The sequence below is a fragment of the Columba livia genome, chromosome 4, assembly GCF_036013475.1.
Source record: "Columba livia isolate bColLiv1 breed racing homer chromosome 4, bColLiv1.pat.W.v2, whole genome shotgun sequence".
Classification (NCBI taxonomy): domain Eukaryota; kingdom Metazoa; phylum Chordata; class Aves; order Columbiformes; family Columbidae; genus Columba; species Columba livia.
In genome coordinates this window covers 19869045-19895491 of record NC_088605.1, presented here as the reverse complement: position 1 = coordinate 19895491, position 26447 = coordinate 19869045, and the positions used below count along the sequence as shown (strand labels likewise).

The 26447-nt window shown below is 38.2% G+C and overlaps 1 protein-coding gene across 1 annotated transcript in view; it reads left to right on the top strand.

Annotated features, from left to right (window-relative positions):
• The window catches only part of SEL1L3 (SEL1L family member 3), a 37377-nt gene that overhangs the window by 3769 nt on the left and 7161 nt on the right, over positions 1 to 26447 (top strand). The window contains exons 2-19 of the mRNA XM_065060670.1: positions 1293 to 1860; positions 3446 to 3572; positions 6376 to 6497; positions 7847 to 7962; positions 10669 to 10724; positions 11706 to 11838; positions 12434 to 12566; positions 13175 to 13321; positions 13736 to 13947; positions 15511 to 15690; positions 16823 to 16942; positions 17578 to 17718; positions 18805 to 18867; positions 20907 to 21083; positions 22695 to 22822; positions 23449 to 23532; positions 25278 to 25368; positions 25475 to 25559. Of these exons, the coding sequence (XP_064916742.1) occupies positions 1293 to 1860; positions 3446 to 3572; positions 6376 to 6497; positions 7847 to 7962; positions 10669 to 10724; positions 11706 to 11838; positions 12434 to 12566; positions 13175 to 13321; positions 13736 to 13947; positions 15511 to 15690; positions 16823 to 16942; positions 17578 to 17718; positions 18805 to 18867; positions 20907 to 21083; positions 22695 to 22822; positions 23449 to 23532; positions 25278 to 25368; positions 25475 to 25559 (2683 nt within the window). The remainder of the gene's footprint in view (positions 1 to 1292; positions 1861 to 3445; positions 3573 to 6375; positions 6498 to 7846; positions 7963 to 10668; positions 10725 to 11705; positions 11839 to 12433; positions 12567 to 13174; positions 13322 to 13735; positions 13948 to 15510; positions 15691 to 16822; positions 16943 to 17577; positions 17719 to 18804; positions 18868 to 20906; positions 21084 to 22694; positions 22823 to 23448; positions 23533 to 25277; positions 25369 to 25474; positions 25560 to 26447) is intronic.

Below are 26447 nucleotides of genomic sequence, written 5' to 3'. Positions count from 1 at the left end.
AAACAGCATTTGGTCACATAGTTAAATCCAAAATCTTTATCTATAGAAACAAGGAAGTAGGATAGGTAAGCTTAGTTCTGACTTTTCCTAATGCTTACACCTTCACAGGTTTTGCTGGCTTGTTTTTTTTCGGTGTAGCTTTCAAGGAGTGTCAGGATGTTCTTAAGAAATAAAATGCAAATTAGTTCACCATTAGGAAGTTTCACTGATCCCTATATTGGACCAAGGGCAAAGTCTTGTCCTTGGTACACAGCACATAATTCCAATAACTCGAAACGTACTAAAGACTTGGCCAAAGCTTTTAAATATTTTGAGAATCGCTGTGAAAAAGCTGTCAATCCAAGATAAATTTCAGTTTGATTTGTTTAAGCAAAGTTAAAAGTCACCCAAGGCAGATCTTCTTATTTTAAGCAGTCTTAACGACCAGCTTCCCTGGTAATCATATGTGACAATTCTGAATATTTTAGATGGATCCAGGGACTTGGCAGAAGTGCTGTGCTGGTGGCTGCCCTCTGAACTGAGTAATCCTCAGTATCCTTGGCAGTGCATCAAGCTGGACACTGACTGCAGAGCAGAAAGAAAAGAAGCTTTTTGAAGCCTTAGGGACAAGAATTTCAGCACAGAGAATAATCCTGGTGTGTGTCTAAAGTATATTGTAAGGTATGTAGCTATAGAGAGCAAAAACTAAGCAAATACTGTTTGCTGGTCTTTCTGCTCAGATTTGTAAGTCTGTCTTCAGGACAGGAACATTTCTGGAATAAGCTCCTAAACTTTTTACAAACATGAATTAATTCTCAGGAAACTGTTGTGAGCTGACTTAGTAGTTATTCTGCTCTACCCGCATGAGATGAAACAAAATTAGCTAACTTTTTTAAAAGGTATGGAAACAGGCTGTGGCAGCACAAGTGAATGATACGATGACTAAATGACAGTACGTTTTAGTATATACTCTTTAGGCCTGATCCTAGGAGCGTCTGTAAACAGCATGACATGTAAGTCAGTATCTTAGGCGGGATTCCACTTGCGAAAGGGCTGAAGGATACACCCTGTAAATATGATTTGTTTATAGAAGCATGTGTAACTTTGATGTAGGGGGGTTGTTACCATTAAAACCTCGATCAAGCTCTCCAGTAACCCACCTGTACTTGCTGTGTGAAAGAATCCCAGTATTTTGGAGTTCGAGTATGGTGTATAAACCTTCTGCTTGTGCAGTGTTCTGTTATTGCTGTGAGTATATTATTAATCACATAAACTTAGACTCTCTGGTTAACATGTTTTGTGTTTTTTTCCAGAATTTTCTATCATCCTCTGGAAAGGAAACATTACGGACGACGCCAGTTACTCCACAGTTTGAAAAAAACATGAATTATGTGGACTTTATTCAGTTAAACATTTTAGAAAAGAAAGTTCTTAACAATTCTGAGGTTTCAGTTCAGTATTTATGTTCTAAGCCTTGTATCATTAATTTGGAAGCAGTAGCTTCCTCTGAGTTCAGGACTGGTGTACCAGTGTACAGAAGGAGGTGGAAGGATGAGAACAGCCTTTATATTAGTAGAACTCGACAAGTGCATTTGAAATTTCCAAGCATCATGGTTTACAGAGATGATTATATCATCAGAAACTCAATAATCGTGCACAGCGTGATATTATACGCATGGATTAGTCACAAATCAGTTAGCAGCTACGATGTTGAGCAGAATGAAGACTACCAGGATGCAGTTGCCAAGAATTACACTGTTTTGGAAGCAGTTCCACCATTTGAACGCCCATATAAGGACCACAAAGTTTGTCTTCAGTGGGGTGTTGACTACTTGTGGATGCTCCAGGCAGACAAGATACCTCAGTGTCCTCATGAAAGTGGTAGGTGTAATGTCACTTTTTTTCCCCAAGAAAACTAGTGGGACCCAAATAACATCTTTGGTAAGCTGTTAGAAAGTGCATAACTGTAGTAAATAGTAAAGGTTATCTAGATTTACTTGGCCAACATTGTTGAATACGTTGAATATGTAAGCTTCATAACTGTGGGGCTGGAGCTGGAAGTGACTGAAGTCATCATGTCTTTCAGAGCTGGTTTGTTTTATCCCAGCCAGCCTGGAGATTTGTAGCAGCATGGCCATCTATTTTCTGAGCGTATTCAAACAGCTTTATTTAAAACCCACTGATGTCAGTGGACATGATTCCTATGTCTTCAGAGAGAGTTGTTCAATTCTTTATTGCATTATTTCAGGGTCAGTACTGTGGTTCCTACATAGATAATTCTCACACGGGTAGTCTGTCTGATGGCCACACGCTCAGAAATGTGTGAATTCTTCATAGTGCAAAAAATTTTCTAGTACTTTTCTTTTTTTCTCTAAAAGCTATTATGGACAAGCACTTTTGCTTTAAAAATTAGTAGTTTTAAATAACGAAATTTGTCTTGCCAAACTTTAGAAATTACTGAAACCCACAATTCTGCTTTCTAGATTTTCTCAGAGTTCTTCTGATTCCTTTTGTTTCTGCCTATCGCTAGCTTTATGTCTGCTGACAATTTTTTTTGTCTTCAATATATATTCAAAGCAGAACCTAAAAGCAAAAAGGTTATTTTCTTCTAAAGGTTTCTCTTCTAGAAAATCCCATAACAGTATTTGTGTCATTTATTTTCACTACATTGACATGTAAATGCACTGAAGCTGAGCAGGAAAGCACTCATGTTGCTGCCTTCAGGGGCTTTATAAAATACTTGTTGGAGGGCATGTTATCTCTGACAACAATGTGAAACATCTTATGCATTATCTAATTGTATTATAGATGAAATAGGAGGAAATAACATTCAGATTATTTTTTAAAAATCAGCTTGTAACAAATGGCTTGGGGTTTTTTGGGCATGGGGTTGGGGTTTCTTTTGGTTTTGTGTGGTTTCTTGTTTGTTTTTCTAGAAAACTTGATTATATGTAATGGCCTTGAAGATCTTTTTCCTGTTTCTTAGCAGAGGCAGCATTATTAGATTTGTTACAGGATTATGCATATCAGTTAAGAACAGAATTGATATCTATCCATACATACAGTATAAGCTGGAAAGTTGAAAATGGAGAGCAAGTCCAAGAGTTGTGGAGTAATGTCACGTAGGCATAACCAAAGATAGGATGAGATTTTAAACAAAGAACATAAGTGAAGGTGTCTTTCTTACTAACTGCCCCTTGAAGTATCTTAGATTTAAATGAGTCTGTTCTTTCCCTGCTTCTAGTATCAGCTGGAAATTGAATTAATTTAACTTTTCGTGGGTTATTCAGTCCAAAACTGTAAAGTATTTAATAACAATGAGTGATCTTGTGTTTAGGGATTTATTGATGGTTTACCTTAATTTTTAATCTGTTGTGATTCAAATGTTTGACTGAACAAGTGTGAGCCAATTAATTAGTTATCAATGCTTGTTTTCTGACAGATTAAGAAAGATTGTATTTTGCAGATGGCGTCCAGATTCTCAACTTCATATACGCTTCCAGTGGGGAGAAAACAGGAATTGTGAAGAAATTTGAGCAATTTGAAAACAGAGAACTTGAGACAGTCAGACAACATCAGATTGATTATCCCATGTAAGTGTAGGTAAATAATTGAAGCATGTTATAATTGATTATCGAATACTATAGAACGTACTTAAACTCTTAGGCTACACCACAAATTAAAGAAACTCTGCCTACTAGTTTCAGAAGAGGCTTAAAAGGAAACTAGTTAGCTATTCCTTCTGTTTTTTCATTTCAGTTTTGGAGAGGATTAAGCTGAACTTCAGAAAGATGCTTATGATAGGTGTCAGTGCAGTGCTTTGTAAGGGGTACCAGTACTAGGTATAACTGAGCTGGCTAGGCACAGGTAGGAGGGTAAGTTAGCTGATACTTGCTGTCATCATCAGACTGCTGTCTCATGACTAGCTACCTTAAATACAGATCACATTTTAGCATTTGCAGACCAAGTGCAGAGTAGGGTTACTAGCAAGGGCAAGTAGTGTGGAGCAGCTTTTTCCCTATAAATTCATGCTCTAGTTTATTTTGTAGCTGACAAGCCCTTAGTGATAGTCCCCTGCCTTGATAAGTCTTCCAGCTTGAGCTTGTACTATTTTCTTCCACCCTCCCTATGTAAACTCTCCTAGTTGGAGAGGAGTAAAACCCCTTAGCCCCTGCTCACCATTCAGTTACAGAGGAATAAGTCTGGGAAGATCATCTTTCTCTACTCTTCTCCCCATTCCCCAAACTGTCACAACTCTTCAGTCATATTTTGCAACTTTAGAGGAAAAAGGATATATAGGGATATAAAAATATATCTCCCTTACAACAGATGCTGTTACCCCAGCAACATTATTACAAAAATAGGAAATGATCGCAGGAACTGGAACTTGCCAGCTGGTTTGTGTTTGGCCTGTGACCACAAGAAGAGTGCCAAAGAAGACTTGCCAGATAGCGCAGGTTGCATACAGACTACAGGCCCTCAAGCTGTAGATCTAAGTCATAGTTCCTGGCCGCTTCAGGCTGGGTGACAGCCTGGTTTGTACAGCCTGCTGCCCTTTGCTCACCAGCATGGTTGCGTTCTGCTTCTGGCACTGATGCACTGGTCGAGAGTACATGGCATGAATTTATGCAGCTCCTTACACAGTTCCACCCTCTCCTGTCTTTGGGTGATGCCTCCAGTGTTAATATAAAGCATTGCCTGTGTCTGGTGGTTGCATGACGGCCTGGAGTAGCTCTATTAAGAAGAGGAAACAAGTTTTCCTTCAGCTCTCTGTATGTGGTGGTGTTTCCCCACCGCGTGGAGAGGCCAGCAGAAACAGATGGATCTACCTGAAGTTACTCATTTGATTGCAGTTAGGGATTTGTAAAGAAAGATGACTGGGGGTGGACAACAGCGATATGAGGCAGTTACCAGTGGACAGCCTGCAGCAAGGACAGGCTGGGACTGTAAGGGACTGCTTATGCTGTACAGCATTCTGCAGCAATGGGGGGATGTGAAATGAGTCAGCATTGTCCCAAACTGTCCCAAGAAATTTGTCCAGAACAGTTATGTGCTCAAACTAGTGTTCAAGAATTAAATGGAGACTGCAGCATTTGATATATTGCCAGAGATGAAAGATGAAAAGAAAAGTACATAGGCAGTATTTTTGGAAGCACAGTCTTTGCCTGTAGGTGTTAACAATCAATATACAAGTGACCATGATTACAACCGTTCTGTCTCACCCACGTACTGTCTCTGGAGGATATGGTGTTATTAGCTATTTAAAGTGTAGACTCCATTGGGGAAAACTTCACTACCCTCACATCTTTTTTTAAGCAGGAGGGCAGGTGTCAGGCTTCCAGACCTATTTGGTTTAGTTTAGGAAAAGATACAAGATACTTTATGTTCAATGCCTTCTTGAGATAGAAGTAAGGCAAGCTGACCCCATTATAAAGTATTAAATATTGTCATTTTTTTCTTAATTATAGAAATATAAAACCCAGATAATATCTCCTTCTAAAAGTCACTAAGAAAAGAGGACTTCTTTATCAGAGATTATAGTAATCGTAATGCTTTGCTGGGTTGTACATTAGAAGTACAGTTTTCAAAAGCGTTCAGCATCGGCCTAATGGCTGTGGAAATGTTATGGAAATAAGTGCTCAAGTTTCTGTTAAGAGCACTGAAGTAGATTTAGTCTGGCACAGAGGAACTCCTTAGAATTAGATACTGTGGTATAAATTCTGCTTTTAGTGCCTCAGCCAGCTTTGTGCAGAAATTTCTAAGTAGATAGCATTGTCAGGTCGTCTTTGATGTTTTTTTTTTTTTTTTTAAATTATTATTTTCAACCACTCCATAGTTTGCACAGGCTCCACCTTTATTTATCCTATGATAGCCCAGTGACAGCTGTTCAGACCTATCTGTGCTACCTGGAGGCTGGATTAATTTTTAATTGTTTCTCCCAAGCACATTTTCACAGTTGGCATTTGGTACAGAAGAGACAGCTTAGTTTTCACTGGCTTCCACAATCAAGATTACAAGACCGTGCATTTGAGGGTTTTGTACTGCAGCCTGCATGCAGGAGGTTGGCTCCAGGTTGTCTCGGTCTTGTTTTCAGTTCCCTGTTGATGTAGGATCTGGCAGTTGCTCTGACCCACCGTTCTGGAATTGATTCAGATAACATTCCCTTAGTCTCCTCTCATGTTGTTACCACAAAAGTGCACAGTTAGAAGGAGATCACGAATCCAAGAGTCTTAAGTGCTGTTGCTCTGAAGGTTTGCACTGCACAGGATGTGCTCTGTTCTGAATATTACATGTGTGAAACAGGTTTGCTAAATAAAAGTGAAATGCATGCTTTTCAAATTATTTAGGGAGATTTCTCATCAGGACTGTATTTTTTGTTGATCTTTGCTCATGCAGGTTCACCGTTTCGATCTGGCTGTATTTACTCCATTACTGTGAAAAGGATCTGTGTGGAATACTCTATTTTATTGATCCGAAAGAAATGTACAGTACTCCTGCTGTATTTCTAAATGAGGAAGGTAAGGGATATTACCAACCCCCCTTCAGAAGGGGTGTATTATAGTCTTTATAGATCTGTGCTTACTAATAACATTTGTATTATCAGACCTATTTTGTGAAACTGATCCCTTGCAAAATGCTGCTTTTTGACTATACTGTCTCAATAGGAAAGTAGCTACTAAATTAATAGGGTAAAACTGAGAAGTAGTTGCGTACCATCTAGTCCTGGGTAACTTCAGAAAATGTTGTCTTTGTCAGGAGAATACACTGAATCTTACAGGTCAGGAACATACACTGGGATTAAACAATCTTATCTCAAGGAAGAGCCTTTGTTATTATTTAAGTATTACTTTAATATTGTTCTCAATTCTTTTATGCACACTACATCAAAATTTTTGTAAATTTGAAATAGCCTCAGAAAAAGTCCCAATGATTCGAGGTCTTGCCTGTATTGCAGTGTTGAAGAAGCATTGTCTATTTCCATGATCCAAAAAAAAAGTTAAGAGGTAGCACTTAGTCTGGCAACACTTGCAGTGGAAGGACATTCCTGCTAGAAGACGGCTCTTCAGCCTCAGATAGAGAATGAAATTCAGCAGCTGGAGGCTGGCTGGCAGGCTCACAGAGGAAATAAGTGCAGACCTGGCTTTCTCACAAGACATGACGTCTTTTCCCCTTCTTTGCAAGTTTTACAACTAAGCTTTTCCTCTCTGTTATTTTTACTATTTCTATTTTCTGTGTTTTGTAACCAGTCTAAGATAATTAATCTGTCCATTATGAACTGGATGCTTTTCTTGAAGAACAAACAAAAATGGCAGCTCAACTCTAAGTTATTGGCTTGATTGAGAGTTGCTTGGAAAGGTTATAGGGCCAGTTTTATTCCCAGTGTAGACTAGATTCTCAGAATAGCCTCTTCAGGTCTTAAGAGCTCAGACTGTGAGTCTAGTGTGTGCAGGTCCAAGTAGCAGAGAGCAGAGTCATGTTGTACTTGATCAGTGCAGTCTCACGTGTTGAGCAGATAATGTTGTCTGCTGTTCCCCCTTGCTGTTTGCCACAAGTCCTGTCTGCTTTCTGGTGTTTGAAATCAGCTGTGACACCCTCCCTGTTTGCCTTACATTTAGTGTGTTTATCCCTCAGACAGCTGGTTTTGAGTCTGTGGTTTCATGTTGGAACCCAGGCATTTGCATCCAAGATGTGTAACTGAAATGTGGAGTATATTTCCCTGGGATCCTGTGAGACCTGATGTATGGCTTGGCAGGTGCCCAGATCTCTGGTGATGAAGAAGACAGAAGTGCTGTGAATAATCAAGCCCATTCTTGATGTTGATATTTCTGTGGTGTTTATTTCCTTTTTCTTCCTTTGTTGCTGTCAGGTTATGTGCATATTCAGATGCACCTCATGGGAGGAGATGACCTTGCCGTGAAAACTAGCTTCAGCCTTCCTCTGAAGCAGTGGTTTCGACTGGATCTCTCTTTTAAGGGCGGACAGGTATATTTGCTACTGAATTACAGGATCAAGGCTGAGATTTGTCTACTTTGATTATGTCTCTGACAACCCCCTTAACAGATGAATCTGAAAGACTGTAATTTGTACATACATAGCAAAAGAATGAAAAATTTAATACTAGAAATTGTCTGGGGATGTTCAGACCGTCTGACTTTGGGAAATCAACTTAGATGCTCAAGATAAGAGCCAGGAATGAATGTGTATTCAGTTGCTATCTTGGCACATGGTTGTTCTCCAGAGACTTTACTGACTGGAAACCAGGGCTCCTGGTTTAGATACCTTATCTAGATACTCTAAGTTATTAGACGTGGTGTGAATAGCTCTGAGGGACTTGGCACTTGGTGGCTTAGACATTTTTACCGTTTTGGTATGAAAATTAAAGTGTCTGGGCTTCTGTGCAGTAGCATATCTCTTGCCTAGATGTGTTAGCTAACAGGAGGCATGTGCAGTTTCCATGTTTTCTATATTTGACAAAGTGGCCTAGGATTGACTGATTAAAAGGTAAAAAATATTGCAGTATGCCTCTAGAGTAGATAAAATCCATCATTTTCATTTTAACAAATCACAGTTGTTTTTTTCACAAAAGCAGCTCTGAAAACGCAGGCTCCCTGCCCAAGTTCTTGTCTGAACCTCCAGCTATTAAGATATTAGGATGTGAAAATAATAAAAAAACCTTAGTCTTCTGTTTTCTAAGCTGCTTTCTCTTTCAAAGTGTTTGAACAGATTGCATTCTGAGCTGTAAAAATTATTGTTAATTAGTGGCAAGAACAACTAAGAAAATTGGAAGTATGAGGTAAATGATTGATAAGGCTGAAACAATGCCATACTGAGCAATGAACAGGCTAAACTAGTGCTGTTCCTTTTGCACCCCACGTTTTTTTTTAAGTATGTAAGTGGTGAGCATATTGATTGTCTTGCAAGAAAATCAGGTAGAAACATGTATTTACTTTTAATATAATATGCTTTAAATATGTTGTTCAAAAATTTAAAAAATGTTTTATAGAATCGGAACTGTCTTTTTCTGCTTGTATAAATTGTAGTTCTAGTTTAAGTTCATGAGAAAGGGAAGAGCCTATGGATTTTGAAGCTCAGTTTCAGGTGCAAATGTGAAAGTTACTGCCAATATTGATACAAGAATATTAGTCTTGACTTGTTGGAAATTTGAGGATTGCTTGTACAATTGGATTAAGAAAACATATTCTTCCATCAGAGAGCAGAGGAAACTTATTCAGGTGTGAGATAAAACCTGTGGTCAATAGATTTCCACTTCTAGACAAAATAAGAGAGCCATGAAGAGTTTAATGAGCACTCTTGTGGAAAAAAGAGAAAGTAGGACCCAACTTAAAAACATTTCACTACTTAGAGCCATTCTCTAGGACAGATAAAGCCGTGGTTCAGTTCCATCTGGTTAATGTGTCTTCCTGTAGTAAGTTTTCAAATGCTACGATCCTCAAAAGGTACAGAAGACTCTCTGTATTTAGGCACTTTGTGTCCAAAGAAGAGCAATGAAGCTGGTGGGGGGTCTGGGACACAAGTCTGATGAGGAGCAGCTGAGGGAACTGGGGCTGTTTGGCCTAGAGAAAAGGAGGCTGAGGGGAGACCTTATTGCCCTCCAGAGCTCCCTGAAAGGAGGTTGTAGCATGGAGGGTGTTTGTCTCTTCTCCCAAGTAGCAAGTGATAGGACAAGAGGAAATGGCCTCAAGTTGCACCAGGGGAGGTTTAGGTCGGATATTAGGAAAAAATTCTTCACAGAAAGGGTTGTCAGGCATTGGCACAGGCTGCCCAGGGAAGTGGTGGAGTCACCATCCCTGGAGGTGTTTAAAAGTCCTGTAGATGTGGTGCCTGGGGATGTGGTTTAGTGGTTGACTTGGTAGTGTTAATGGTTGGACTTTATGATCTTAAAGGACTTTTCTAACCACAATGATTCTATGATTATTTCAATTCCATTGATTTAGATACTTTGAGTCCAGCATGATCAGAGACAATTAGGTAAGGTCGGGAATTGAAGCATCAAGGAATTAAGAGCCAGATTTTAAGAGCATTTAAAGATGCAGCTGAGTCCTTAAAAAACACTTGAGAAAATTTTGCAGTTTTTTCATGAGTCCTTAGAGAACTTTTTGCAATACCAACATGTATGAAAATCTTACCTTGTCTTCCTTCCTAGGCATTTGAACTCCTTTAAGCATTCAGACACTGAAAGTCTACTGAAAGAACATCTCCTGTAGAAGCAGGAGTTGAACCCAGACTTTTTTTAAAGTCATGGCCTGTTACATTGGCTTTGTGGTTATTCTTCACCCATAAGCTACAATTTCTTGAGGAGATTAATATTCTCTTCATTTAGCATCTTTGTTATATATAAGCAAAACAGCCTTTCAGACTTTGGAAAAATGAAAGCTTCAGCAAAGTACAGATCTCTTGTAACTGAACACAGGAATGAAATAGGTAAAGTAGGAAACGTGTGCTATTTTTGCTACTTTTCATCGCATATGGGTTGGCCAGGACAGACCAGTGCCGGTGCTTTCCATGACACTCTTCTGACATACATCACTTACGTGACACCATCCTCTTTAGGGCAGAGGCGATACAACAAGCTGCAGCTATAATCTTCTGAATTATCGGTTCGAATGGCTTAATAAATGTACCTTGTAAAATTTCTTTAATTATAATTAATATTTTGTGTTCTTTTAGATAGAAGTGAGCAGCATTGGGAAGAATTTGAAAATACATCATCACCAGTCTTATAAGTAAGCAGCATTTTCCCCTTTGTTGAGTAATATGTGTCTATGTGTTCAGATATGGAAAATGGGAGGAGAGCACAAGTTTGTAACTGAGATTCCAAATGATTTTCAAAATGTCAGTGGTCTTTTTCCACTCTATGCTTCCAAAACCAGTTTACACTACTATACTTGCACTGAGCATGAGCTGAATAATATTTTAATTGCCATGAGCTAGTTGAGTTAACGTGCTGCCTGATCTAGTACTAGGGTCTGATAACCCTCACTAAAAACTGATTGGAAGATCAGTGGCATTAGGATCAGTCTTCAAATTAAGCCTTGGTCTTACTGAAGTCAAGGGAAGTTTTGCTGTAAGAAAGCTAGGATGCTACCAGTGAAATTGTTATCTGCTTTGCTTAGGTAGAGGGTACAATTTCTACCAAAAATGTTCGTGCCCTATAATTTATTTTAAGTAATGGAATACTTTTTTTAAATGGATCTTAAATTGTTCTGTTTCACTGTAATTTAATATTGATTCTTTCTTGTGCAAATAATTTGAAAAAACTTTTAATACGCAAACTATGCAACAGTAAATTGCACGGCAGACTTCAGTGTTGTTCCTTCTCTGCTATGGTTTGCAAACCAGAAATTGTAAATTTGTAGGTAGTAACTCTAGGATACAGATAACTTAAATTTTCGTATGCAAATTTTAGAAAAGAGCAAGGGATAGGTTGAACTTGAAATCTTTAACGTTGTATAATGATCTATAAAGCACCAGGTTAGAAAAATAAAACACCCTGCTGGTTTAATAGGTTTGTAGTCAAGGGAGTTGTAAATTTCCTCCAGAATTTATCACACTAAATTGCAGAGTAGATATTGAGAGGTGAGAAAAGACAATTATATTGGCAATGAGTTTAAGGCGGTCAGTTACAGAAATTCCAAGGTACACATTTTTTTTTTCTTTCATAGTAGCTCTTGATAGCCAGCTTACTTCTCTTTCATGTTCTCAAGTTTTAGGGAAGATTTATATTATGATGACACTGCGGGATACTTTGTTCTTGGAGGCAGTGGATATGTGAAAGGAATTGAAGCATTCTTTGGACCTGTGAAATACTACCGCCTCAATGTGTTGGAAACAGAACAGGTAAACAAAAGAAGTATTTGGAAATATTTAAATATTAGCAGCCAGCTCTGGCTATATTTTATTTTTTTTAAACTGAAGCTGTTACTGAGTGATAAACTTGCTACAAAGCATAATACTACTTGGGAAGATGTAACGAAAATACGATAATTTTCTGTTGAAATTTAGGAATGTTAGCTACCACTTCAAATGCTGAAAGATAAGACTTGTAGAAGTGAGTATGTAAAGCAATATTCCTAAATCTGTATTTAAGTAAGAACTTATTTTCAGAATCACTTTGTTTCCCAAAGGTTTTGATGATCCAGCATTGAGCACATTTGATTGGTTTATGGTTTTGTTGAAACTCGTGGTAAAAGTCACATAGATTGGGTCAATTTTGGAAGCTCACCCATGGTTCCTTGGATTATGCTGTTTAAAGTAATGGTCTGTTGTGACCATTATCGGGTTGCTTGGCACGTTGACATGATGTGCCAGAGAAGCTAATTGTCATAAACAGTCTGTTTCCTTTCGTTATTTGCCTGCAACACTTCTTTCTAGTCAAGCATAGACAACAACAGACACTGTAGATGCCATTTATCTATCATTTGCCTTTTTATAGATTTCTAACCCTCTTCATGACAAAGAAACAGTGGAACAAATCGAACTCTACTATGAGAGATGTATGGACATTCAAGAAATAGTTTATGAGTACAGATACCTCGTCAGGCAAGGCAAAAAAGCACCAAGAAATTGTAAGTGTTGACCTATGAGATATGACTTTTAATCTGTCATCTTTGGAGACTTTTTCCTCTCCTTTTACCAGGATTTGGATAATGATCATGAAAAGTAAACATTGATTCAGTGATAACAAGTAAAAAACAATAATTTGAGGAGTTTAGCCTTGTTACAGGTAGCTACAACTGTGGTTTTGTCCCAGCAAAGACTTTTGTGCTACGGAATACAAACTTAAATCATGTTCTTGGTATTTCTTCTCTAGTAAGACAGGTGCATAAAGGGACAAAGAAACACTTTCAAGTTTACGTGTGAGCTGTTCAGTTGCCTGCCTTCCATTTCATTCTCAAATGACCCTAAAGGCACATGTATTTTAAGCCCTTTCCCAAAATTCGATCACGTGCATTGTGAACAGAATTTGGATGAGAGTAGAAGGAATAATAGGTATTTATAAGTGGCCTATGCTATCTGTATCTGTATGAGTTTTTAGCACTGCTTTGTGTTAAGGATGTCCTGATCTTGTCCATGAATTTTTAGTTTACCCTAGAAACATTCTTTTTATACGAGAAGTTTGTTTTAAAGACCAGACAAGTCAGCTTTCATGTCTTAAATGTGTTGTTTTCTCTAGGTTACTATGAAAACTATTATTTGGAGCTGATTCACAAATATGGAGAAAAATCCAAATGCAAAGCCTTTGTGTGGGGAAAGGAGCTCAGGGAAAAGTACCACACTTTGTTCAAACTGTTACAAGAGATGGATTTCACTGCTCCAGATGGTAGTCATATTTTATTTTATTGTTTTTAAATAATCCACAATATATGTGTAGTGAGTTAGTATACTTTGACTTCAGTTCACGTTTTATGCTTTTTATATCAGCAAACTTAGTAAAGCAGTGTCGTGTGGCTTTTGTGTTGTGCTGCAAATGAAGGATGGCTTATTGTGTAGAAGGAAATAGGGATAGTCTTACATTTTTAGTGGTTAGTTACTTTGAGATGGTCTTTTGGATTTTTTTTCACCCTTACTATTCTACAGTACCTTGTATCTCTAGGATTTTTGATTGTCTGCATTGAGAAGTACATTCAGCTTGAGAAATAACAAAATCTATTTCAGTTCCCTTAAATTAAGGAGGGGAGATCAATTCCTGATTTTAACTCTTGCAATAACTGTGTGTCTTATGTTTTAATTTTAGTGTCAGAAGATGGAAGAGATACAGTTCTAGAAGTTGGCCGGAGGATATTTGAGAAGGTTACAAAGGATCTGTCCAGTGCCAATGGCCTCAGCAATGTGGGCTCCTCTGTTCCTCTCTTGGTGGATTCCAGTTGTTGCGGATACCATAAAGCTTCCTATTTTCTTGCAGTTATATTTGAAACAGGGCTCGGTGTGTCTGTGGATCGTACAAAGGTAGTGTATTAAATATGTTTGGTTATGTCTGTGAAATCAATTATCTTTAAAGGCCATTTAGAAATGGGATTTTGTGATCAATTTAATTAAGAAATGTGAAATGGCCTCCAGATCCAGGCTGTGATTGAAGGGATTCCCCAATACAGCTACTCCCAAATAGCCTGGTGGCAGCAAAGCCTTTATGAAGTCATGGTGGTGGGAATCCTCATCCTGCTCATCCAGAACAAGGAAATTAATTACTTACTAAGACCTAAAAATGATGGTAAAGTGAACAGCACAGAACATACTGCTTTTCCCAGTCACTGAGGAGGTAGGATGAGGTAATAACCCTTGAGTCACCCACAGTCATTTTTAGATGGGTATGAAAAAGGTCTCACGTCAGGCAGATCTCCTAAAGCAGAAAGGTTGCATTGCATAGTCAGGAAAGAAGTCCCATTTTGCAGTGTACAGAATGTGTCACTGGGTATGTTACGGTCAAATGATAAATACAAAATATAAAAAACGTTTTCTTTAGGGAAAAAACCTGACCATGCTTCAGCTGAGCAACTGCAGAGCACATGAACTCCTGACCTTTTAGGCAGATTGTGAATAGCTGAAATGTCTCCCTGTGATTCTGTTACAAGGTCAAATAAAGGGAAGGTGTTTATATATCGCTGGAAGAGGGTTATGCTGAAATTGCCAACAGATATTTAGTTGGGTTATAATAGTGTAATACAAAATGCTCATAAAGAACAGCAGATTTGCCTCATGTGGTTACAGGATACTAAATCAGAAGAACCCCTGAGAGGCCGATCTGAGATTAAGCTCACTCCAGTTTCTCAAACAAAATAAACCTTAGACAGGAGCCTTTTTTATACCCTAATTATGGAGTATACCTAGTGCTAATTATGGAGGCTAAGTAATTTAATTGTTGGATCCCCTTCAGATAGTGTAGGAAGTAATTTAATATTCAGTGCAGATGGGACACCGCTGTTTTTATTACTGTGCAGGTGAAAAATAATAGTAATGCTGAAAGTAGTTTTGGCAAATGTGTCATATCTAGACTATTTCTAGCACCAATTAACATGTTTCTCAAGGGAGCTTTGTGCTGAAGCCTTGTCAGCCACAAGTCCCATCCTTTTAGTCTTGTCAGATCCTTAGGGTAAGATTTTCAGGTGCTGTGTGTTAGCTTTCACGTTTTTCCACTGAATTCGGTGCCAAAACTCCACTTGACATCAGCGAGACTATTTAAGTCACTGCTGAGTATAAAATGTGTCAGAGTATAATTAACACTATTAATAAAGTGGCATTAAAAATTGCTGCACACTTAGTGGTGGCAGAATAAGTGCAATTCTTGAAAAGTATTTAGATAGTCTACCTTTTCTTTCAAATCCTTCTATATATACAGAAGATACTTTAACTACTTTAGGGCTGTGCGTAATTATATAGCTATATTTACATGGTATAGCTGGTATATGAGCTGCCAGTATGAACACTCTGTTCCTTGTAAATCTCCACCAAAGTGCTAAACCTATGAGGTGTGCAGTGAATTCACTATTGTTTATGTCTTTTGATTTTTGCCAGGGACTGGTGTATAGTTTGGTTGGCGCTCAGGGGGACGAGAGACTTGCTGTGATGAATCTTGGCTATAAACATTACCAAGGCATTAATAACTATCCACTTGATTTGGAGCTGTCGTATGCCTATTACAGTAATATTGCAATAAAGACATCGTTGGATCAACACACTATAAAAGGGGAACAGGTGAAAGAGTTCTAAGTGTATCTGAATTTGTTTTCTGTTCAAATGACTTTTCATGTACTAATTATGTGGCCAGAACATTTTTTGTCATGATTTACAAATATTAGCTCATCTGATTGATGTCCCTGCCCATGGCAGGGTTGTTGGACTAAATGATCTTTAAAGGTCCCTTCCAACCCAAACCATTCTATGATTGTTACAGTAGGTATCGTTACTCTGTCTCTTAGCAAGGGGGAGACCATATCAGTGTTAGGCTCAAATCCTCAAAATTGTCCACATGCCTATTTTTCAGTAAAGTCTTATTCTTGGGCCCTAATTCCTCACTCAATATTTTTTTAATTATTAATATAATTGGATGTGTTTATTAAGCAACCGATCTTCTGTTTCCATAGCCAAACACCATGAAGTTCCTGCAAAAGTTGAATTGTCCTCTCCATATTTACACCTTTTATATAACCAAATGTAAAGATTGGGCTATTAAATAGCAATCTGATGAGAAAAAGTTACAGTAAAACAATTTTAGAATGAGCTCCTGAACAGGAGGTAACACAATTTTATCTGTAAGGTACTTTATCAAGGTAGGCCAGTACTAGAATCCTAGATTATCAGAAAGAATTATTATTGTACAAAAAATAGAGAGATTTTGATTGCTGACAAACTAAAAATCAGCAGCCAGCCACCTTGATAAGAGTACTGTAGGGCAGGTTTTTATCAAGCTTTCTGCCAGACTTTTTTATCTTTTAAGAGAGATCTCTATGGAAACTTTTTTATCTTTTAAGAGAGATCTCTATGGAAACTAAAAAGCCTTAAGAGGCTTAAAAGTGTTTATTTACCATTATTAAGTGCCTTTAAAAACTACAAAGGAGAGGTGGTGTTTTGTTGTGTTTCATTTGTTGACATCTTTGCATATCTTGCCAGTGCAGAATGAACTTACAGTTTTGTTCTGTATCAAAGCAGTAAATGTTTTTTACACTGGATGTTTCTTAAGCAGAGGGGTGGTGAGAATTTAAAACCCAGAACTGATCCTGAATTTTTAGGGATAAACAGGCAATGGGCAACATTTTTGTTTTGGCGGCAGGTGTATAAATTCATTGTGTAATTTATTTTTTGTTGTTGTTGTTGAACTACTCTTCAGGCATTTGTTGAAACTATAAGGCTGATGGATGATGAACTGCTAAAAGCTCAAACAAAAGAAGATGGTGATGTCTTTATGTGGTTAAAACATGAAGCAACAAGAGGAAATGCAGCTGCGCAGGTATAAAGTAATGCATTTCCCTTTTCTTGGTTTTATACACATCACGTATGTACATCTGTAGACCATGCAGGAAAGACGTGGAGGAGAATGAAGCAGACAGGTGTTTTCTCTTTCTATCCAGAATTTCTTCTCTTTTTTTTTACTGAACTTGAACTATTTTATTTCGCGTGTTTCTGTCTGATAATATCCAGTGACCATGGAAAAGTTTTAACAATGACGCTAGGCAAAAGGGAAGAGTTATCAAGACTTAGCAACCTCCTTCTCAGATTATTTTCCCTGGGTTTGTGTTTGACATGGTGCAGTTGTTTCTGCAGATATGAGACCAGCAGCAGTATTTTGTAATACTGAGCCACTTGCATGCATCAGATCTGCCTTTATCACTTACCTCTGCACTTAAATCAAGCCAGACTTTCATGGTACTGACAGCTGTGAAAAATAACCCTGCTGTAGATTTATTATCAGTACATTTCACCACTGAGAATATTCCTTATAGCCATTGTTCTCAAACTGTTGAGGACGTGAAACCAGCTTATTCACATATTTAAAATCCATTTAAGCCTGCAAAAGTCTGCTCCTGCAGTTCCAGTTTCAATACTAGCATTTGTAACAGTAGTGCTTCTGTTTTTTTCTTTTAGCAACGATTGGCTCAGATGCTGTTTTGGGGCCAGCAAGGAGTGGCAAAAAATCCTGAAGCTGCAATAGAATGGTATGCAAAGGGTGCAATAGAAACAGAAGATCCAGTGTTAATATATGATTATGCCATTGTGTTATTTAAGGTAAGTCATGTTTCGTATTTTCACTTAAAAAAAAAATCATTCGTATGATATGGATGTTTGTAAGTTACCTGCAGTGAACCATTGTGAGAGTGGGTGCAAGTGCTTTTAGATTTACTCTGAAAGTCAATCAATAGTTATGAAGCTAATGTTGATTTTTGCCAGATATGCACATAAATTTTAAGAACAGCAAATTAAAAGCAGTTTAGTCACTTTGTTCCTAGCCAGGTTTAGGATCAGAATACCAGCTAAATTGTAATCCTAATTTTTCCTAATGGCTTCTCACCCCAAAAATCTAGCCAGCTAGTAGGCATAAGCCTTGGTGTAGAGATGTAGGTCAAAGTTCAAGCCTTTCTTAGAATGCCCTTTATTAGATTTCTGGGAAATTGCTTTTGAATAGGAATTGATAGTCTCTGCATGCAGTTAGATTTTTTTCCTGCTAGAGCAGTAGACCGCAGAAGCTAAACTCAGGCATAACCCCACCTGAGTCAAATAAGTTGTATCAGCTAAGTGGTGTCACCCGTAAGACATTCAACAGTACTAAAGGTTAGAGATAGTAGTGAAGAACTGTTAGGTCTTCATTCCTTTAACAGTGGCTGTTCTCTACAAAATGCTTTCTTAAGTTTTGCTTGTGTTAATTTTGAGCACCCGTAGTCTGTTTGACCCATGTCTGGAATTAATTTATATGGACAATATCAGCATAGCACCTGTGCATCTATAGCATCTTTTTCACAAAAGCTGAGAGCTCATACTCATTGCCAGTGAACAACCTATGCACCTTTGAATGTCATTCATTCTTCCTTAGTTGCCGAAAATTTAAAAAGATGAAAATTATAATATTATTTATCCATAAAAATCACTTGGATCAATTAGTGAAATATTTTTTCCTAGACTGAATCACTGAGGTATTGTAAAGCTGTAAATGAAGGATAAGCACAAAGCTGGGGTTTTATTGTTCTAGCCGTTTAAAGCTGAATAACACCTAGTAAATAATAGTATCAATGTTAAAATGCATTTTGAGTATGTATTTTTGAATTTTCATCAGTCTGTATTTCTAAACAATGATTGTTTCACATATCTATTTCCTAGGGCCAAGGTGTGAAAAAGAATACAAAACTTGCTTTGGAATTGATGAAGAAAGCAGCAGCCAAGGTAAAATGTAATAAATATTTTATTGTATAAGTCCTGTACTGGGTGCTAATACTTATGAACTCTATATAAAATGCATATTATCATAATTATGTGTAAGTACTAGTTGCTTTTCCTGGTGTCTTCACCATGAATGGTGACAACCCTGTTTTCCTGTATTGCGAGACTAGACCACTCAAAATCAGCCAAAATTTCTATGGAAGAAGAGGAATTTTCTGTACTTACATCTTTTGGAACCTGATGATAGGTGACTTACAGAGTGAATAGCTGATCCAAGAATATGCTTTTGCCTCATGTTCCCAAGCATTCTCTTCTAGACCACACTAGGTGTGTTTTTTCATAGGAGTGCCTACCAGGCTCGAGCTTTTGACATGATAATCTGTACAGAGTCAGCGGTAGATAACTGCTGTCTTTGAACATCCATGCCAGCAGGCTGTGCTATAATAGCAGAACACCTTTAAGTTGTAACGTGCATGAAAAAGAGTAAAGACCGAGGTCTGGATTGTACTTCTGCAGTCTGCATGGAGTGATGGTGCATTCCCGCAGCACAAGAGCTGAATGCAGAAGAGTGGTGGCTTCCCTGAGCAGTGATGGTTTGTGGCCAGTTCTCTCTGCTTAGAGTTGGGACTCCTCCAGGGGATGCTGGTGACTGGAAAAACACTGTATGCTCTCTGTCTGGCCAGCTCTTCGCTACTTCAGGGAGAAGACCTGGTTGTCGCAGAGCCTTCTGCTTTTTTATAGCAGGGGGAAACATTGACCAGCACCACAGAGAAGAGGAGCTTCACTCCATTTAATGATCTAGTACAGTCAGATTACCCAGGCCGTGATCTGGTCCTTAGTATAAAAATGAAAGAGTACCTAGACCTTGAGTATCTTTCTAGCTCTAGGACCAGAACTAGTTAAATTACTGACAATGACAGTAGGACTTTGCTGCTGACCACCATCAGAAAAGAATCGTGCTCGTTCTGTCATTCCTTTGAAACAGGAGAGACTACCTGTTCTACTGCCTGTTTGGGAAAGGCATGAATAAACTGAGTGGCTTTCAGTGTGATCAGAATTCCCTGAATTCAGGATCTGAGGAACAGATTCCAGGAAACATCCTAGAGACAGCAATTTCCTTACTCTCCTTGAACCCAGATAGTTTTCATGCTCCAGTTCACATTTTCTGTACAGAAATAACACCATAATTATTGAAAAGTTTAACTGCTTTTGCATTTTAATGGTTAAGCTAGTAACATTGTTCAAATCTGAAAGGAAAAGGAATCCTTACAGGCCAGAGGGCCTTTGTGAGCACCATTAGTACGCAGTTCTCTCTACAGATATTACAGAAGGAGACTACACAGTGTAGAAGCCATCAGCGTATTTGTGAACAGAGATTTTTTTAAGTAGCTTTTACCTTATGTCACTGTTCTGCCATGGCTGCAGTTAAAACATACATTATAAAATTAAGAGTAAATGGCATGTTCATGTTTGTTTGAGTAAACTGAACTGCTGCCATACTTGCAGCCACCATATGATCTACCAGTTTATGCAAGGAAACAGTGAGTCATTGCAACCAAAATAAAAACTGTTCCAGGAAGATCTCTTGATCCATAATTATTGATAAAAAGATGCAACTTAGCAATAGCACATAGCACTGTCTTAAGCAGATCTATATGCTGTTGGTCAAATATATTTGGAAAACAGCATCATAAAATTCTGTGTTCGTTGCTTTCTATTTATTCTTGGATAAATAGTCACAGTTTCTTCTTGTCAACAAGTATAAATCTGAATGCAGATACGGCTGAGACTGTATAATAAGATGACACTGGAGTCATTCCTTGCTCTCAATATGAGGCTACAAATCAAAATAGCATGAAAAAAGACAATGAACCTTTTTATCCCTTAGTCCCAGGTCAGTAATAATCCTGGCTGGATTCTTGTGCCAGGTCAAAACAGGCAAGGTCATGGGAGAACCCAAAGCTGAGCAGCAGGTTGGAATTGCAAAGTGACCCAAAGCAGAATCAAACTTGTGACCTGGGTCTGCCCTTCTCCTTCCTCAGGGCTTGCCCCAGGCAGTGAATGGATTGGGATGGTATTACCACAATTTTAAGAGAGACTACAGAAAAGCAGCCAAACACTGGTTAATTGCTGAAGAACTGGGAAATCCAGATGCATCGTACAATCTTGGTGTCCTTTATTTAGATGGGATTTACCCTGGAGTACCTGGAAGAAATCAAGTGAGTAAATATTAAATAGCATTTTTTCTTACATGTGGGCCCAGTTTAGAAGTTTTTGCTTCTTTCTGGACACTGTTGTGTTCACTCTGAGTTGGTTTTGGTACCTTTTATGACAAAGAAGGGTGTTACTGGGGAATTCAGGTAGATTGCTTACAGAGACACGTTACTCACATATCTCTGTCATAATTGTGTGCATATGTTTGTGATCCTTTAATTTAGAAACAAAGCAGGTGCAGGTTTAGCTTCAGGGACTTCCTTTGCTTTCCTCCTTCCAGTGACACCAGCCAGGACATGGTGTACTCTCACGTTGTGTGATTGTTTTGGTTCCTCTCAGTTTTAGATTGGAAAGGATACAGGGAACGGATGCTTTCCACAACAGACAAAAGCAGCAGAACCTTGTTCCTGAACTTGTAATCAGCTATGCTACATTCACATAGCTTCTGTGAACCTCAGAACTGCAGTAAAACACCTTCAAGCCAGAACTCCATATGTAACTGTTTAACATAGTCCCGATAAACTGCACTATTTTGATTTGTCTTTCTGTTACACAGCCCATTTATTTAATTTTGCATCTGTCAGTAAGAAAAATTATTTTCGCTAAATATAAAGGGTCCACTTTGGTTATATTTCTTTTAATTAACTTTGCAAAAAAATGTTCTGTGTAAGTAGTTCATGGCCGACAGCACCAATAGTGAGGTTGGATGTAATAAATGCAAGCAGACCTTGTGCTTAGAGCTAGAAGATATTTCTGATGTGGCCTTTGAGTTCTGGAATCTGGACATACTCCAGCCAGTGAGCATTTCTGCTGCTGGCAGCAGCAGTGCTGATCAACATGGGCATTTGACAAACATGTTTTCCTTCCCTGTGGACCAAAATACACATTTTGGAGTGGACTGATTATAAGAGTACACCAGGTTTCCATATTCAGCAAAGCTGAATGGGAAAGAAGCACTTTGTTATGCCTGTGTTGGGTGCTCCGAAGTCCATGCTCACTCCCAGAAGACATAGATCGACAGTTAAAAATTTTGCAACATAAATAATTTCAGGCTGTATGCTGCTTTGATTGACATTACAGATTATCGTGTCTGAGTCACATTGCCCTCCTGCTTCTGCAGCCCTGGCCCTGCCTGCTCAGCCTCTGTTTTGTGGGCAGGTTTCAGAGGCTCGAGCGCTGTGGTTGTGCGAGGCTGGACAGACACGCTGAGTGTCACCGCTGCTCCCAGCCTTCACTTGGGCATCACCAGTGTAGAAGCTCTCTTCTCTGGGGTCCCTTATTAATCTTCCTACTAATGAATAATTAATTTTTGCTTTTGTCAGTGCGCACAAGATTTGTATGCTACCAGGTGTTAGTTCCACAATTAGACACTTTTCTATTTGACATTCAGTGTATCACTAGAATTTAGGTTTTTTAAAACCTCTTTCCAGCCCAAACTATTGAAAAGTGAGAAGAAAGGAATTCACTTCACCCAAGTACATTAAAAGTAGTTAAACTGGCTTGCCCTTATTAGCCAATTGCCTCTTTTAATTCATCCAATGATGTGAGTGGCAGGAAACAAAACTCAATAAACATTAGTAATGCAGAGTTGCTAATTGTGTCTTGTTTTTTCATAGACAGTTGCTGCTCGCTATTTCTATAAAGCTGCCCAAGGAGGACATGTAGAAGGCACTTTGAGATGTTCTTTGTACTACATCACAGGAAATATGGAAGACTTCCCTAGAGATCCAGAAAAAGCTGTAATGTAAGGAATTAAACCATTTGTTAAAGGAGAATATATTTCCGGTGGGATAATTTCAATTATTGGTGATTTTTTTTAAGTCCATAGTCTAAATGTCTTGTATTTCCTGGTGCTTACCTCTACCGCAGAAGAGCCTTTTGTTGAAAAGTTCGATCCATGTGTGAATCTCTGCATTACTTAAATGACATGTAGATTTTGAGAGGTGTTGAGTGCTTTTAGTACTTTTTTCCTGGAACAACGTGGGAGAGTTTGTTTCTAACAAAGCCATGCTTATTTGATTTTCAAGAAATATCAGGCTCCTGATATGGTATAACTGGTATCTTGCATCAGTAAAAAGACAGATAATTAGTTACAGCACTTTTTAACTCATGTTTGTGTTATTAAAAAAATAGCCAAGGAAAAAACATAGAATGTCTCTGAAATGCTTGTGGAGATGAATGGACAAAATGTTCTCATTCAGTCAACAGTTACAATACTGATGCAGCAATTACTGTGAAATCCCGTAGTTTGCCTTATGGATGAAGTCAGAAAGGGATCCTTATCCTTTTGTGTCCTTAGAGTCGATGTGAGTTGGGATAACATTACTGGAACACAACTGTTCATTTTTTATTGATTGTTTTTTCCTACAGCTGGGCAAAACACATTGCAGAGAGGAATGGCTACTTAGGTCATGTCATCAGAAAAGCTCTCAATGCTTATCTGGAACTTTCATGGTATGTTTGTTTTGTTCTCTTCAAGTTCACTTTCTGTTTATCATTTAATTCATAGCATGATAAAATAATTAACATTGGGCCATCACCTGAAAAAAAAAACACAAATAGCAGCACCACTGAAATCAGTAGCAAAATGCCCATTGGCATAAAGAGAAGGAAGAGTTGACCCAAATCATAATTGAACAGTTCTGACAGAACCAAGTGAAAAAGAGGGAATCAGGTGAAATAGGGTTGTGTTTGCTGTCTGTGATTTTCATCCTGTAGTACTGTAGTGTGTGACATGCACTGAATTAATCAGAGGAATGCTTTCACTTTTAATATTCCCTCTATACCAAAACCCTTTGTTTTCTCTCTTCTGTATAATTCTACATCATAAAAACTCAGGCTGTTGGATTAGATTTGTTCTTTTTTTGTCTATAATTAATATTATCTTTTCTGTAAAGTATAATAGGAGGACACAATATCCAGTGAGCCAACCAGGGGATTTCAAAATAGCCTGCAGGTTAATGCTCCATTTTTCAGTGGCCTGTAGGCATGAGCATCAGGTACTGTGCATGCAGGAGTCAGACTGTCATACGTGGTTAAGAAAATGGCTCATTTAGTGCTGCACCCTCCCCCTGCTAGTACTTAATTAGCCTTCGGAGGTCTACAATGAACTGTCAGTGGACTGTTCTGGAGTAACCCGTTCCTAGTAGTAGTTGAATTGCCCTTTGAGACTGAAGGATCAGAAGAACTAACTTCCCAGCTTAGATATCCTGAATTCCCTCTGTGGTGCCAGGTCTCCATTGTCTCAGTTGTTTTTGCAGGACAAGTGCAAGGAAGACTTTGTAATCTTGCAGAAGCAGTTGGGAAGCAGGAGGTTACACCTGCTGATTCTGTAAGGGCAACTGTTTCCACAATTTCATTTAAAGTTTCTTTGCTTAAGCACCTGCTTTTGAAGCAAAATGTGTATTTAACCATATTTTCTTTCAGTTAAACAAACTATTGAACCCTCAAACTTGTCATGGTTTTAGCTTTGTGTTGTGAAGAAAAATCACTGGAGGCATGACCCTTTAATAGGAAGCTTTAATAGGAATAAAGTGCACCAAGTGTTTTATCTTGTAATTTTAAAACCAAACATGAGATTTTCGAGACTTTGAATGCTTAGTCTTCATGATATTGAGTAGGTGAGTGCCAGAGAACATGGAAGAGACGCTCTCCCCTGGAATCATGAGCAGCGTGTACCACTGTACTGCAATACCAAATCCTATACTTCAAATGCAAAATTAGCTTTTATTATTTGCTTTACAGTCAGCGAGGTGCATGGAGTCCATACAGGGACTGAGACTGTTACTTTATTTGCACATTCAAATATAATAAGAGACAATACCTGTTCCAGAGAGCCCATAGTCTAAAAAGAAAAGACAAACAAGTCATAGAACTAAATGGGTAAAGCATACCAAAGAAGTACTCAGATGAATGTTTGACACATACATGCACAGCTAAGTTAATTACGGATTTTTTTGAAGAAGGTAAGAGTCTTTTTAGAGTGTTTTATCTGAAACATTTAAAGACATAATTGGGCTTAATATCGATTCAACTTTATCATCAGTCTTGTGGTTAGAGTAAATGCACACTGGAACTGATCTAGCTTCAATGCAAGAGAGAAAAACCCTGCAAATTCTTGAGATCCAGCATGGTTGGTTCAACCAAGCATTACCGGTAGGTGTAGCTGTTTCTCACTAATTTATTTTATCTAACGTTAGGGATGAAGCTCTGCTGCATTACGTTTTAGCAGCTGAAACTGGGATTGAAGTATCACAGTCAAATTTAGCACACATCTGTGAAGAAAGACCAGTAAGTAAATGTATTCACTGCTCATTCTCCTAAAAAGAACACTTTTTAATAATAATGTGATCCTAATCTCTTATCTGTGATAAGAATGGATTTATTTTCTTTCCAGGACCTAGCAAGGAAATACCTCGCAACTGATTGTGTATGGAGATACTACAATTTCTCTGTTTCTCAAGTCAATGCACCCTCATTTGGTATGCATAAGGAATTCTTTCTGAATTTTAATTTCACTTTTTTTAAAATTTCAAGAACTATGCTTTTTACAAGTTCTGTGTGAGTGAGCAAGGTGAAGGAAGAGTAATCCCTGCTTATCATACATTTCCCTTTTAGAGTTTTGATTGGAATATCAGGGGTAAAAAAGGTATTTTGAGTGTTGTGTTTCAGCACAGCTTTTCTGAGAATTTCCTTTTTATGGCATAAAATAGATAAAATTTGAATAAAATAAAAAAATCTAAGGCCTGAGTAGGGGCTAGATTATTTCTGAGCCTGAGCGATTGACTCAAGGTTTAAGAAAAATAGCAGTAAACTTTAGGGGCTCATGCTGTTTAGTTTATCAAAGAGAAAATCCAAAAGCAAATTTACTTCATGTCATAATTGAGTCATGCGAAACAAATGAAGGCTAAAGGATTCCTTATCTAATTTATTATGAGTTCTTCTGTTAGGGTACAGAGTTTTTCAACATTGGCAAAGCTTACTTTGGGGTACTAAAGGATTCTCTGTTTAAAAAAAAAAGTCTTTCTGGAAGAGAAGGTTTATCTACATATGAGTTACATTCCTCTGGCCTTCTATTTTACTACATCTTTGGCTTTAGTTACTAAGTCACTTTGGTGATTTGAAAGAGTTATTCAGTATTTGAAAATACTGATCCAATTGTCTCACAGGAAGGTTTAAGTGCTTTGTAATAGGCACATGGAAGAGTGGAGTGTAAAAATAATTCAAGCTATTAATTTAAATACACAGCAGTGTGGCAGCTGAATACCACATGGACACAGCCTGAAGCCACGGGAGCTGGCAAACCCGTCAGCTTTCCTGAGGAGTCTGTAGATGCCTTAGCAAGGTGCAGTTTGTATGTCACACTGACA